A 13566-nucleotide genomic window follows, 5' to 3' on the forward strand; every position below is an offset into this window, starting at 1 on the left:
CGTCCGACCGTTGGAAAAACAAACGTTCCTGCGTCTAACTAAGTCTAGCTAATTTCAGATGCAACTTTCGGATATTTAACTTGTATCGAGTCGTCCTCAAGGAGCTAGGGGTAGTCTGGTATTTTGCCTCCGGCGGCTGGGGCTGCGCCCTAGACCCCGTTGTGGTCCGCTGTGCGGAGCTTTTTGGGGGTTTGGTAGCTGGCTTGCCAGCAATTGCACTTTTCTCAGGTTCTGTTCTAGGGGTGGTTGTGGTGAGAGGTGCTGAGAAGTGCTGAGTCTTCTCTGTATCATTCGGGAGCTCGGGCACCACTGCCAGCAATTAAACAAACAAACTAAGTCTCGCTTGGCTTTATTGCTCTTCACTGCCTGTTTCTGCTGAGAATCATTGCCTCATACTGCGACTAACACCGGACCTGAGACTGTGATCTTCTTCCCGCTGCCGTACAATTGGCAATCTGCATTGCCCCTGTCGTTTCCATGGGCCACTTACTGGGCGATAGCTGCTTGTTCTCTGTTCCTACCTGCCGGGTAGTATCGGCTCAAGCGTCTTTTACAGCTTCTGAGCTCCGCGCCGTCCGTATCTTGCTCGTTTCAATTGCTTCTGCTTCCATTTCTCAGTCACTCTAAGCCCTGAAACAACTCCCTCAATTCCAATTAAACCAGTCCCGTCACATCTCAAACCACACCCACCACGGTCTTAGCAAACTCCTGCGAAGCAGGAGCCACGGGGTCTGGGGCAGCGCCCCAGCCGCCGGAGGCACTGACTCCGGATAAATTCGGTTCACGGGTGCTTTATTTGTCAGCGCCCTGGTGGTCTGTCGCGATGAGGATCGCCTGCCAGCCATGCCCATTCGGGGCTTGTCCTTGTTGGCCCTGCTTCTAAACTATAACTTTGCTGCAAATAAAAAATTTTCCATCGCGTCACGCAGCAGCCGGAAAATTTAATTAATCCGATACACCCTAGCCTGTGGCGATTGGCATACATAATGCAAGATCGAGACCACGGAAACCTGACTGCCAAACTCAAAATTGTAACATCTCCCGTGTCCTCTTTTAGGGGTGGATGCTTGCCTCCGGCGGCTGGGTGTCAGGTGAGGCTTCCGAAGATGCACGGCTGTTTCATGTCCGAGATATTCGGAATACTTTATCCATGTGGCATGCGAAACCATTATCTAAAGATAAGAATTATCAGAATAACCAGGTTAACCTTTAAGATTCATATACACTTACTGTGAGATAAAGTTGTATGAAAGTCGGTTAAGTTCTGGGAGTAGTCGCACTTGAAGGAGGTTTTGAATAAGGATTAATATTAGTAACAGATGTTTTAATATCTAAAGAATAAAACTAATTGAAAGAGCAAAATAGTACCCTTTATATAATAATTGAGAACAAGATGAAAAAGTAGAAAAGAATCTTTGAGAAGAAAATAAAGAAAAGAGAATGAGGCGAAATTATTAGATGAAACAAAACATAGGTCAAATGACCAAGGAGAGGCGAGTGTGAAACGAGCCAAGACAAACTGGAGACGAAGGAAGTGGAGCAGACGGCATTAGCGTCAACATGAAACTTATCAAGGAGAAGTTATAGAGAGATAAGTCGGCGAAGACGACATGAGATGCAGAAGTATGCATTTGGAGTGATGTTGAAGAGAGGCAGGAAGACGGCTGACATGCGGAGGTAGTCGGTAGAGGTCGGAAGATAACGGATAAGCTATTGGGAAGCCGGAATCGTGACACTGGGGCTGCGCCCCAGACCCCGCGGCTCCTCTCGCTTCGCTCGAGTCGAGCGTCGGGTTTCAGATTGAGGGAGGAGGGTTTTGGCAGCGGGAGGGTAGCGGGTCGCGAAGCGACCACAACGGGGTCTGGGGCAGCGCCCCAGCCACCGGTGGCAGACCGGATACTGTATGCACTTACGGGTTCCCACTTCGGCAGGTGACAGCCAGACCCTGCCAGTGGTTATCGGTAGAGGGAGTCTTATCGGTCTTGAATTGGTAGTCAGGCTAGCTGCCAGTGTCAGAGAGATAAGACTGATTTGGCAGGCTTCAACGGTATCGTCCGAGAGCTCTCGATAAGGGCCAAACAGACCTATAAAGAGACGAGTAGTCTCGGTCTTGAATACATGCGAGGGTCAGTTGGTTACTGAGATCAACTGACTAAACTATGGACTCCAGTCACATTCTACATACTTTATACCCAAATTACCGCCGAGTTCGATCGATTGTCTCCACAGTTTCACATAGAGTTGAGAGCCAGCTCGCTACCGATTCAGGGGTAACGAATGAGGAACGGCTGGCTGGCTCTGATTTTTCTCCACTAAGGGACGTCAAGACCCCCACGCTGAAGTTGACTCGCACCAGTAGGCACGAGGTAGGCATCAGTGTGCTTTATCTGCGACCAGTGCATTGACCATAAGCTTGAAATTAGACCTGATTTATTGTCCTGACTCCGGGTTCTAACGTGTGATTCAATCTCGTGCTCTGGCTTATGGTACTAGACCATTGATCTTGCAATCGCACCCTTGAACAGGTCAAGTCCCGTTCCAGATCCCCTGGTCAATATATTGTCCCCATTAATTTCACTGACGGGCTACACAGGTTCTCAGTCGCTCGCGAAGCGAGCATAACGGGGTCTGGGGCAGCGCCCCAGCCGCCGGAGGCACAACCAGACCCCACAGTTTCCAGTGAAACCGTTGTAGCCCAGCGGCACCTCGAACAGGAGTGCCATTTTGGGCACCTTCTGGCGACGGATTGGAGATTCTCCAGAATTTTCCGGTGTGTAGCAGAGCTCTCCGAGGCGACGAGTGCGATTGAACGGATACACTTCCTACATTAGGAAGCTATCGGCAGCGAGGTGCAGTTTTTCTTCAGTGTGTATGCAAGATTATGCGGAAAATTCTAACAGGCTAGCGGAAACAGGCCTTAATCGGCAACCCAAGACGCAGTGGAATTTTTTGTCTTGTTCGAGGCAGACACAATTGCCTGGATTGGGTCTGCTGTAAGTGGCTGGTTTGTATGGTCTATATGCAACCTATCGGTTATTGTTTATTGAATCTGTATAAAAGTGAGGTTCCATTGAAAAATTAATTTTCAGCTGTTTTTTTAACCCTTTGCTGGTGTTGTGTTGGTTCTGTTTAAAAACACTCTGCTTTCCTTAATGGAATTTTTTTGTTGTTGCTGGGTCCTTCATTTACGTTAAATCTCTAACTGGTTTGGTTATAGTATTATATATGGGTAGGGCAATTTGCATCTTAATTGTCTAATCTCCTTTTTACTACGATAAGCATCGAACTTTAATTTTTTCAGGTCGCCTTGGCTTAGTTTGTCCCCACATAATCGTCATCATTTAACTCTGGTTTTTTCTTTCGGTAATTATATTTAAAGAGTATTTGTTAAACATGTCTACAGAAAGGTCTCCATTATTAGGAGCCACTGCTTCAGGTTCTGGTTCTGGTTCGGCTTCTGGGTCTGGGTCTGGTTCTGGTTCGACTCTTCGTCCTCAACCATATTTTATCGATGTTCCTGCCAATAGAGCATTTTCCAGCTCCACCAAACGACCGTCTCTTGTCAGTGGTTCAGTTGGCAGACAAGGTTTCGCTGATGCATTTTTGAGAAGCCAGTCACCATCTACTAATCACTCGTTTTTGACTGATGATAACAACGTGATGGACGAGGATGAAGTGGTGTTATCTGCTAGCGAGGCCACTTCTCTCGCCAGAGAGCAACAGGCTTTGTTGTTGGACAATAACATTCAATATACAGTCAACAAGTCTAGAAAAGGTTCAGTTACTGGACCTATTTTCCCAGTCACCAATGAAGCAATCGACGAGGCTGGTGAAGAGGTCCGTGATACTAACAAGGCTTGGGACGAGGCGGTGAATAATGGCCTTGTTAATACTACAGTTAGACGGGAGATCTCAGTTCTGGCTGTGAATGCTGCTCCCTTGATTGTTACATTTTCGTTACAATATTCACTTGTTGTTGCATCTATTTTCTCAGTTGGTCACCTTGGTAAGACCGAACTGGGTGCCGTGTCATTGGCTTCTATGACTGCCAGTATCACCGGTTTCGCCATGATCCAGGGTCTGGCTACTTGTTTGGATACCCTCTGTTCTCAAGCTTACGGTGCTGGAAACCTGTTTTTAGTTGGTGTCTACTTTCAAAAGTGTGTTCTTATGATTATGGTTCTGTTTATTCCTGTCGCTCTTCTCTGGTGTACTGCTGATACCCTTATTGCTGCAATTGTCCCCGAAAAAGACCTGGCTGTTCTGGCTGTGCAATATTTGAGAATTATTGTCTTTGGTGTGCCAGGATACATTCTATTTGAATGCGGTAAGAGATTCGTACAAGCTCAAGGCATTTTCCATGCCAGTACTATTGTATTGCTCATCTGTGCTCCTATTAACGTTGTTCTTAACTACGTTTTGGTATGGAACGAGACTATTGGTATGGGATTTAAGGGTGCTGCTGTAGCTGTGGCCACTACTGATTGGCTCATGGCCACTCTGCTCTTCTGTTATGTCTACTTCATTGATGGAAAGAAGTGCTGGAACGGATTCTCCATGGAGGCTTTTGCTAACTGGGGACCCATGCTCAAGTTAGCTATTCCTGGTGTCATCATGGTAGAAGCAGAATTCCTTGCTTTTGAAGTCTTGACTCTTGCTTCCTCTTACTTTGGAACCACCTCTCTTGCTGCGCAGTCTGTTCTTTCGACCCTGACATCTCTCTCTTACCAGATCCCCTTCGCAGTTTCGATTGCCTGTTCGACCCGAGTAGCCAATTTCATCGGTGCCACTCTTGGTCCGTCTGCCAAAATCGCCGGTAACGTTGCCATTGGCGCTTCATATCTGATTGCCATTTTTAACGGAATTGTCCTCTACACTTTCAGATACGAAGTAGGAGGACTTTTCAGCAGCGATGAGGAAGTCATTGAGCTCGTTGCCAAAGTTTTCCCTATCTGTGCCTTTATGCAATTGTTTGACGCTGCTGGAGCTGTTGCTGGCGGTGTTCTCAGAGGCCAGGGAATGCAACATCTTGGCGGATACCTCAACCTCTTCTTCTACTACGTTATCGCCCTCCCATTGGCATTCTACCTCGCCTTCACACTCGACTGGGAACTGTACGGCCTCTGGACCGGTGTCACTGTCGGCCTGATTTGCATTTCCATCGGCGAGACCTACTTCATTGGCATCGCTGACTGGGACAAGATAGTCGACGACGCCCGTGAGCGCACCCGTGAGGAGCGAATCATGGCCTGATCACCTCGTTTGTTATATTATTTTTGCATGATGACTGTGTTTTGCATCCTCCCCTCCTATAGTAACAGAATTTCATCTACGAATCTGACCTGTCCCTCCGGCGGCTGGGGCTTCGCCCCAGACCCCGTGGCTCCTGCTTCGCAGGAGATTTCTGGGACCGTAGACGTGACGACTCGAGCGCAGCGAGAGGAGCAGCGGGGTCTGGGGCGGAGCCCCAGCCGCCGGAGGCAGCACCAGTTCAGGTAGTTTGTTTATTACAACACTAAACGGCGGAGGCCGGATACCTCCCAGCCCTCTTTTTCGGGCGAGTATTTACATCCTAGGAGTCGCTGGCCCGTGACGGGACACCGGCCGCCGGTTTGGGCGTTGCCGCTTTCGAGATGGCGGTAGATGCAGAGGTAGCAGAAGACGGTACCTGTTTCGATGGCTGTGGGGTTGGTGAGGGGTTGGCTGCAGAGTGGACACAGGCCAGAGCCGGTGCGGGCTTGAGGGTAGTCAGGAACTGGCAGGTTCTCGTCTTCAGTGCCATTGCCTCGAGTCTTTTTCGACAATTGTCGCGCAAAGTCACTGGCATTCCACCACTCGAGAAACTTTAATAGGAACATGGATGTGGGAAGGGCAAATGACAGGCCGGAGAGCGTGATATCTTTTACTTTGACAAGTCCTTGAGTGGTCGTGATAAGGTCGACGAGTTTGTCGCCAAATGAATTGGCTACGTCGTTGTCGCCATCAGAATCCGCTATTAATGAGGGAACTACAGGCTTATCGTGAAGCTGGTAGTCATATTGGCTCATACGAGAATATTTCATGCCGAGAAGGAAGTCTGCTGGTCCAGATGAGCTGGTTTTGGAGAATAAATAAAATAGATAGAATGCTAGGGAGGCTGACGATTCCAACATTGTTACTGTAGGATACCATTTTAGAAGAATCTGGTCGAATTCAAATTGTACTTTTTGTTTCAATTGACCAGATTCATATGCTCTTATTCTGTCTTGCTCCGCACTACGGAACATATATCGACCTTTGAGCATCTCATGTCGTGCATCCAGTTTTTCCTTTATATATGGAAGAACCATCACAAAGAACAACGAGCCTAGAACCTGCTTTTTTGTGAGTCTTCTATGCTTCTCGAATTGAGCAGGAGCTGCTAATCTTGTGTTAAGTGATGCTCCAGTAGCCAGATTACGGGTCCGCTTGATACCATAGAACTTTTCTGTGAAAGATGAATTCCAATTCTTGAGATGATAGTATTCCACAAGTCCCATTAACAAAAGGTACAGCTCATCATATCGGTTCGCTATTTTCAATAAATACTGGGGATTCCTTTGAGCATAGAATGTGATAATATATCGAAGAGATGGCGAAATGAGATCCTGAAGCTGTTTGGCTGACAGCAGTTCAAAAATTGTAGGTGTATCAGGATCTAATGAGTTCGCATTAAGTGATGAGAAATAGTCCATTTCGCTTTACTGGCTTCTGGAGCCAAAGACTTAATATCTCAATGAACCAAATTGATTTTTCCAAGACACTTGATCCTCTCAGATATATTCTCGGTAGGTCTGATAAACGCTGACTGAGGGGATCAAAAGGTGGGGTTGCCTCGGTTAGGGGGGTATGTCGTGTATAGGGATAGCTCGACGTATATCTTATTATCGGCGTGCTCCTAACTAGTCGTTCGTTATCTTAACCGCCACTTTGGACGGCTGAAAAGATCTGCCCAGGTCTCAAGCCACGCATAAAATTTGCATTGATAACCGTTTAACGCACTGTAGGTCGACGTACAGAAACACTTGGCTATCGGCGGCCGAACATGGCAGGCTGCCATCATATGATCTTACACTCTATTTTAACGCCTCAACATATAAAACTCAAAGTTATCAATGAAAACATTTTGAAAAGGAGGGATTTTGAACAAGTGCGATATACATTTTCAACTCGCGAATTACTGACTGTATTATTATTAGGGATCACAACAGGATGAAGAAAATAAGATTCTCCTTACTCAACAGGTTAAAGACAAAAGGCCCCGATTATCAACTGGCGCTTGTAGCTTCGAGTGATAAGAAAAGTCCGTGTCTTGGTCCTGCAAATCTATCTGTTTTGCCGGTAGAGATTATTGAAAATATTCTAGAACAACTTGTTGCTGATAGGGAAGTTTGGGATTTTATTAGGGACTTATTTTCACTCTCGGCCACATGTAGATATTTGAACTCCATTTTGGCTGATGAAATTTTGTACGATAAAGTCGTAATCCGAAACAAACGCCAGGCTAAATCGTTTTATAAATGCATATGTTCAAGCAAGAGCTATAAAAAAAAGACCCCTTCGCTAACGAAACCGTCACTTTTGGTCAAGCATATTGTGTTCGTTCACCCCTATAAAGACTTTCAGCCTGATATGGGCCATATGGGCCATATGATGTCTACTTCTAGTACTCCTATCGAGAAATCATGGGCAGAATTAATTCTCGAGATTATTTCCAAACTCCCAAATTTGGAGCATATAGAGTTACGCGAAATATCGCCTAATTTTGAGTTCCCAGCATTTCTTATGAACATATTCCCAGCCAAAGTCCTACCTCAAAGGTTGATATCTTTATATATGTCATCTGAAGAAGGATGGAGAGTGGGTATTACTGAATCACAAATATGGCCCTTTGCCAACTTCCAAAAGTTATATCTCCATTCCATGACACTTATCGGCCTAAACCAACTTAAAGAATCAACACCGCCATACTCTGCCCGATCATCTCCTCCAACGTCGCCATTTTCATTCCCAGGTTTATCATCATCACCCAACAATGCATCAATAGAATCATCCTATTTCTCTTCTCAGTCCCCTGCCAGTACTTCACATAGCATATTCTTGTCACGCTGTAAAGTTCACCAAGGATCGAAACGATTTATGTTTGATCGATATGCTACATCATTATCGATTGATGCTCAATCTCTACAAACTTGTGATTTGAGCACCATGTTCCCCCATCTTGAAGCGCTTAATATTGGCTGTATCGACATGCTACCCCTCTCAGATCAAACTCTATCTCACCTGTATACACTCAATTCGGGGTCACCTCCTTCTCAGTTCTGTCGAAAACAATTTTCTCAATCCGGGAAAGCATCTACATTTGGGAATATCGAGTACCTATTGCAGACGATTGCTTCTTCTACTTCACTCCAGAACCTTCGAAGCCTATCAATTTTCTTATCATACAAGCTGCTGCCTAATCTTCTCGTAGCTCTTGGGGAAAGAGTGGTTAATAATGAAGCATTAATATCATGCACCATAGTTCTGACCACTAAAACAAGCTTACTCGCCTCTGAAGAGCTATCTCGATTAACTAATGTTATTGAAAGCTCCAGTTCACTAAGGAATTTGATCGAAAACTTTACGATTAAAGACGTTGCTGGCGTCAGTCTCATTAACTAGACGGCTGCATTTTTGCATGTTACCTTGATTATTTATTTATAGATTTTTTTAATCTGCTAATTACTTGTGTTAATCAAAGCATTCCATATACGATCCCAACGAATCCACAAGCTATAGCAGAAGCTAAAAGTGTTAAACTTTGTTTTTTACCCCCGCTATTAGTTGATTCAGTCACTTTAGAAGCTTTTGAGCTCGGGTACACACTGGCTGAAGATTCCGCAAAGCCACCATTCAACTTCTTGTGTTGATCAAGGTGTTTTCTTTCTTCTACTCTCCTGGCAATATTTGAGGGTAGAGTAGGTTGTGCTACCCCATCACTTACCGTAGCATACTCAATACCTGGATGTGTGGTGTTATTTATAGAATTGGAGGCATCAAACATACCGGCATTAGGAGTTCTGTCTGGGTTTTGGAGTGTCAAGGGTTGGAGAATCTTGATTTCCTTGTTGGTCATCTCCTCACCGTTTGTATTGTAAATACGGTGCATAGTGGCGTTGACCGTGACATGTACAAATGTTCCTCTACGAACCGGCAACCCATGTGCTATCATGTCAACACCAAAGCTACTGGGAATCGGGATTTCCAAGTTGATATTATCATACTCTTCTTTACATATAGTCGGTCTAGAGTTTTCTTGCGGGGTTCGAGGCTCAAAACCATTGACTTGGTTAAACTTTTCTTTGAGAGTATCGAACTCGCCTATTGTGTAAGCATTTCCTGACTGGTCAAGTTCTACCAACCCATAGTTGTTAGGCTCCTGTGTAAATTCGTAAACCAAGCCTCCACTAAATACTTCAGTCATCTCTGGAGTGTACAAAGCCAAAACCTCTTGGAACAGTCGAGGGTACACAGCATTACAACCGTACTCTGATAAGAAAATGGGCAACGAGTAGTCCTTATAATCTGCTACCAAGCTATCATATCCACTAGAGGTAAAACTTTGATGTCCACACCATTGATATGAATTAACGCCATAAAAGTCTGCAGACGTGAACTCATCGCCACATTCAAGGTAGTGAGCAAGAGATATACGGAATCGTAGGTCGTCAGCAGCCGAGTATCCAACAGGAATTTTTCTTGGAGAATGATTGCTGATATACATTTTGATATCTCGAATGACGGCTTTTATATAGTTGGGAGAAGCCTTGATATTTGTTAGACCTTTCACTCCCTTTTAATTCATTGTGAGTTAACTTACCATTGCAGATTGCTCATCATTAATTATTTCATTTCCAGCAAAGAAGCCCAAAGTGTTATTGTAACCCGAAAACTGCTCGACCACCTTGAGAATATGTTCAGTATACTCCTTGTTATAAGATGTCCAAGGTTCATATCTGTTCAATGATTCACCAATTCTTGGCGAGTTTACGTCTAATATTACATAGATTCCTGACTGTGCCAACAACGTCATACACTCGTCATGGTTGAGATCAGGGCTAACAGTATAAACTCTAATAGCCTTTGATGTTAGTTCACAAGAAGCTGGTTACTATATGTTAATTAATCTTACATTAATTCCAAGTTCTTGAAATAGGAAAATATCTCTAGTACATGACTCAATATCTGAGAGGGGGTCAGACGCGCCCATGTAGGCTGATGATCCACCTGGTTGATAATCAACTCCTTTGATATAGAACTACGAGAGTTGTTAGATTAAAATTTTTGATTCACAAATGCATGCAAAAGACTCACTGGCTCCTGTGTGACGGCATTTACAAATTGTCGTCCCTTGACCTCAATAGGGTGAATATCGGCTAGTGCTAAACCTACGAACGACAATAGCAGAAAGAAGAGACAGCGGGGATTTAAGACAGCCATTATTAGTCTGTTTGTAAATCTTCTGACTGACACCTACTCGCAGTTTACAGATTAAATAATTTATGACTATGACAGCAAAATCTCTCTATTTATAAATTATGTTACTATTAATGAACTGAATATGCAAACTGACGATAATGTAAATGCAGGGACTAATATGCATTGATTTTGAAGATCCATATCAATTCAACTGCTCGAGCTGCGTTCCAACCTTAGAGGTTTGTTTTAATCAAATTCAAGCCAAGGTACAATGTCTTGGGTCCTTTTTTCTTTGCGTCAGACCAATTTAGCGGCCCATCCAACCTCCATCGACAACTAGAATCTCCCCGCTGACATAATTTGATGCATTTGAAGCCAAGAAAACCACAGGACCGATGAAATCTTCAGGTTTTCCCCAGCGATTTGCAGGAATTCGTTCCAAGATCTGACGACTACGAGTAGGATCAGCAATTAAGGCTTCGTTCATGTCAGTGTTAATATAACCAGGAGCAATGGCATTAACATTGATACCTTTAGAAGCCCACTCATTTGACAGGGCTTTAGTGAGTTGGCCGACACCTCCCTTTGAAGCGGCATATGCAGGAACAGTGATTCCTCCTTGGTAAGTCAGAAGTGATGCAACGTTAATGATTTTTCCACGAACGCCAGCAGAATCAGGCTGTTTGGTCAAGTAATGAGCACCGACATCACGGGCAAGTCTAAATACAGTAGAGAGGTTAACTTGAATCACCTCATCCCAATCATTATCTGGAAATTGCTCTGCCTTGTGTCTTCTTTGAATACCAGCACAGTTCAGGAGAATGTCAATAGTGGGAACCACTTCTAGAGTTCTCTTGACAATAGTTGATACATCTTCTTTATCTGACAGGTCAGCAGTAATGATATGAGCTTTGCACCCCAGCTTTTCAATTGCTAGTTTGGTAGAATCATTGGTTGTATCTCTTTGCACCAACACCACATCAGCGCCATGCTCAGCCAGAGCAGTGGCCATAGTTGCACCAATACCACGGGTACCACCAGTGACCAAAGCCACTTTCCCCTTCAGTGAAAACACGCTAGACATCTTGAATTGCGAATAAAGTAATAATTAGTACTGTTTTTCGTAGTTAAAAGGTGTCAAATGAGTGAAATTTCACGTTGTATATTTCTCCGCATCTTACGGAGTGGGGGCGTGCTTATTGGTAGTGGGGGTCCCCTGTTTTCGCCTGTTTCGGTAGGTGGGGGTAAATCCCCCACAACCCGGCATACGGGATCGTCAGGTATTTTCAGGTTAACTTGACACTCCGTTTTCTTATTCTTCACGGCTTTTATTTTATTTATTTTTGTATATATATCCCCCTCTTTAGATTTCTCTACTGAAAAAATATTGGCATTTATCAGTAATTTGGTTCACATAATCTTTCGTAATGACTGTCAGCTCAATTAAAGCCAGTGTCCTGTATAAGGAGCATGAAATTGGTCTCGAAACTAGAGATATCGAAGCCCCTGGTACTGGTGAAGTCCAGGTTCAAGTAAAGTGCACAACTCTTTGCGGATCTGATTTACATTACTATAAGCATGGTAGAAATGGAGATTTTAAGGTTCGTCAACCACTTTCTTTAGGACATGAATCAGCTGGTATCGTGACAGCAGTGGGACCAAATGTTACAAATCTCAAGGTCGGTGACAAAGTCGCTCTTGAAGTTGGTCAACCATGTGGTGATTGTAAATTTTGCAAGAGTGGTAAATATAACCTTTGTGGAAATATGAAGTTCAGATCAAGTGCCAAATCATTCCCCCATTTCCAAGGAACTTTGCAGGAGAGAATCAACTGCTCGGCGTCATGGTGTTATAAGTTACCTGAATCCATTCCTCTTGAACAGGGTGCATTATTAGAACCTCTTGCAGTCGCCCTTAATGCCGGAACTAAAGCCCGAGTTTTCCCCGGTGCATCTGTTTTAATTATTGGTGCTGGTGCTATTGGCTTGCTCTGTGCTGCTGTCGCCAAGATCAGTGGTGCTACGACTATCGTGATTTACGACATCTCCCAGAAGAGAGTTGATTTTGCTCTTGAGAATGGATTAGCAACTCACGGCCATGTTGTTATTCCTAAGAGAGGTGAAACTATCGAAGAGAAGCTTGAAATTGCACAAACCATTGCTGATGACCTACTAAGCATTAATCCTGACAAGGGAGTTCCATTTGACATCACATTCGAATGTACCGGTGTTGAGCAAGGTGTTCAAGCTGGTCTTTATGCCACCATTGCTGGTGGACGCTTTGTGTTTGTTGGAATGGGCACTCCTATTCAAACTTTGCACCTGGGACCTGCCTTAATAAAAGAAATCAACATGATCGGAGTCTTCCGATACGCCAATAATTATGCTGCCGGTGTCAAGCTTCTAGAGGCTGGGGCCATTCCCGCTATTGACAAAATCATTACCCATAAAGTGAAGGGTCTTGAAAACGTCACTGAGGCATTTGATATTGCCTCGAAACCACAGGATAGCGATGGCAACCTTGTCATTAAAGTGGCTATTTTTGCGTAAATAATTTAATGCATTTATCTAACGATGTGTCTTTATCATTTTACCACAGGACTGCCTCCGGAAGCTGGGACTCCGCCCCAGACACCGTGGCTCCTCGCTTTGCTCGAGTCGGTGGCGTCGACGTTCCCAGCAATCTCCTGCGAAGCAGGAGCCACGGGGTCTGGGGCAGAGCCCCAGCCGCCGGAGGCAGGGCCCTATTGTTACTTCTTATGGAAGCGGAGACATTCCATTATAGTCGGAAGAAATAAGAAATTATTAATATTAAACATTAGACATAAAAGTAAGCCAAACTCCAAAGTTCATATAAAGTCATCACAGTCGTAAAAAAATGAAATGAGCTGTCAAGTTCAATCAATCTCGAGTTCGGTTACCACCAGTCAGCGTAGCTTGTTGATAATGCCATGTCATTGTAGGGGGTACTATTCGAAGTTCATTGATCAGGTGCCAGTATCAACACCAAGTGCTCCAAGTCTACTCTGTTCATCGGTCCGTCCATAGAAATTTGAGCCTTGAACTCCAGTTCCAAAATGTCGCTAAG

The 13566-nt window shown here is 44.5% G+C and overlaps 6 protein-coding genes across 6 annotated transcripts; 3 read left to right on the forward strand and 3 right to left on the reverse strand.

Annotated features, from left to right (window-relative positions):
* Nucleotides 1-3393: 3393 nt before the first annotated feature.
* ERC1 (Erc1p) lies at nt 3394-5253 on the forward strand (the record flags this gene model as incomplete). The annotated part of the gene is made up of 1 exon (XM_018882577.1): nt 3394-5253. One exon carries the CDS (start codon nt 3394-3396, stop codon nt 5251-5253), a length of 1860 nt encoding a protein of 619 aa, XP_018734852.1.
* A 254-nt stretch (nt 5254-5507) lies between these two features.
* PEX12 (ubiquitin-protein ligase peroxin 12) lies at nt 5508-6713 on the reverse strand (the record flags this gene model as incomplete). Its single annotated transcript, XM_018882578.1, has 1 exon — nt 5508-6713. The coding sequence occupies one exon, from the start codon at nt 6711-6713 to the stop codon at nt 5508-5510; it is 1206 nt and encodes a 401-aa protein (XP_018734853.1).
* A 517-nt stretch (nt 6714-7230) lies between these two features.
* On the forward strand, nt 7231-8682 carry AWJ20_628 (uncharacterized protein; the record flags this gene model as incomplete). The annotated part of the gene is made up of 1 exon (XM_018882579.1): nt 7231-8682. The coding sequence occupies one exon, from the start codon at nt 7231-7233 to the stop codon at nt 8680-8682; it is 1452 nt and encodes a 483-aa protein (XP_018734854.1).
* A 73-nt stretch (nt 8683-8755) lies between these two features.
* GAS4 (Gas4p) lies at nt 8756-9784 on the reverse strand (the record flags this gene model as incomplete). Its single annotated transcript, XM_018882580.1, has 1 exon — nt 8756-9784. One exon carries the CDS (start codon nt 9782-9784, stop codon nt 8756-8758), a length of 1029 nt encoding a protein of 342 aa, XP_018734855.1.
* A 1002-nt stretch (nt 9785-10786) lies between these two features.
* On the reverse strand, nt 10787-11563 carry SPS19 (Sps19p; the record flags this gene model as incomplete). Its single annotated transcript, XM_018882582.1, has 1 exon — nt 10787-11563. The coding sequence occupies one exon, from the start codon at nt 11561-11563 to the stop codon at nt 10787-10789; it is 777 nt and encodes a 258-aa protein (XP_018734856.1).
* Nucleotides 11564-11906: 343 nt separating this feature from the next.
* XYL2 (D-xylulose reductase XYL2) lies at nt 11907-13028 on the forward strand (the record flags this gene model as incomplete). Its single annotated transcript, XM_018882583.1, has 1 exon — nt 11907-13028. The coding sequence occupies one exon, from the start codon at nt 11907-11909 to the stop codon at nt 13026-13028; it is 1122 nt and encodes a 373-aa protein (XP_018734857.1).
* Between the last annotated feature and the right edge of the window lie 538 nt (nt 13029-13566).

The sequence above is a fragment of the Sugiyamaella lignohabitans genome, chromosome A (genome assembly GCF_001640025.1).
Source record: "Sugiyamaella lignohabitans strain CBS 10342 chromosome A, complete sequence".
Taxonomy (NCBI): domain Eukaryota; kingdom Fungi; phylum Ascomycota; class Dipodascomycetes; order Dipodascales; family Trichomonascaceae; genus Sugiyamaella; species Sugiyamaella lignohabitans.